Source organism: Parus major, unplaced genomic scaffold (assembly GCF_001522545.3).
Source record: "Parus major isolate Abel unplaced genomic scaffold, Parus_major1.1 Scaffold652, whole genome shotgun sequence".
NCBI lineage: Eukaryota > Metazoa > Chordata > Aves > Passeriformes > Paridae > Parus > Parus major.
The window spans coordinates 15621-16480 of NW_015379536.1; the positions used below are offsets into that span (position 1 = coordinate 15621).

The window sequence follows — 860 nt, forward strand, 5'->3', positions numbered from 1 at the left end:
TGGGATTGGGAATTGGGATTGGGATGGGAATAATGGGAATGGGGAATGGGGGAATGAAATTTGGGATGGGAATAATGGGAATGGGATGGGAATGGGAATTGGGAATGGGAATAATGGGATTGGGATTAGGAATAATGAGATTGGGTTTGGGAATTATGGGATTGGGATTGGGAATTATGGGAATGGGATGGGAATGGGATGGGAATGATGGGAAGAATGGGAATGGATGGTAAAAATGCAATGGGAATGGGAAGAGCAGTGGGAATACTGGGATTGGGAATATTGGGAATATTGGGAATAATGGGATTGGAATGGGAATGGGATGGTAATGGGAGTAGAAATAATGGGATTGGGAAAGGGAATAATGGGAATGGGAAGAATGGGAATGGGAATAGTGGGAATAATGGGAATGGGGATAATGGGAATGGGAATAGTGGGAATAATGGGAATGGGAATAATGGGATTGGGAATGGGAACAGGGGACCGGGAGCAGCCCCTGGAGGTCGGAGCCGGGCGGGATCAGAATTCCTTCCCGGAAAATTGGGATGGGATTAGAGGGAACAGCCAAGAGCTTTTCCGGAGGAAAATCCCATTTTTCCTGGAATTTGGGAACGGTTCCCGCCCGGATCGGGGCTGGGAATTCCTGGGAATTTTTTTCCTGGCTGGGCCATCCCGGAATTCCGGGATTTTCCCAGGGTGCAGATCCGGGATCGGGAGATCAAGGTGAACATCTTCGACATGGCCGGACACCCCTTCTTCTACGAGGTCAGAATTCCCAAAATTCCCCCTGGAAAGTCGGGAATCCTTTCCCAACTTCTTCTCCCAAGTTTTTCCCAGGGAATTCCCTCCATTCCCAGCCT

General features: G+C 49.0%; 1 protein-coding gene across 1 annotated transcript in view; it reads left to right on the top strand.

Annotated features, from left to right (window-relative positions):
- DNAJC27 (DnaJ heat shock protein family (Hsp40) member C27) overlaps positions 1-826 on the top strand; it is a gene marked incomplete at its 3' end in the record, with an annotated part of 3200 nt that extends 2374 nt beyond the window's left edge. The window contains exon 3 of the mRNA XM_015616722.2: positions 696-826. Within this exon, the coding sequence (XP_015472208.2) occupies positions 696-826 (131 nt within the window). The remainder of the gene's footprint in view (positions 1-695) is intronic.
- Between the last annotated feature and the right edge of the window lie 34 nt (positions 827-860).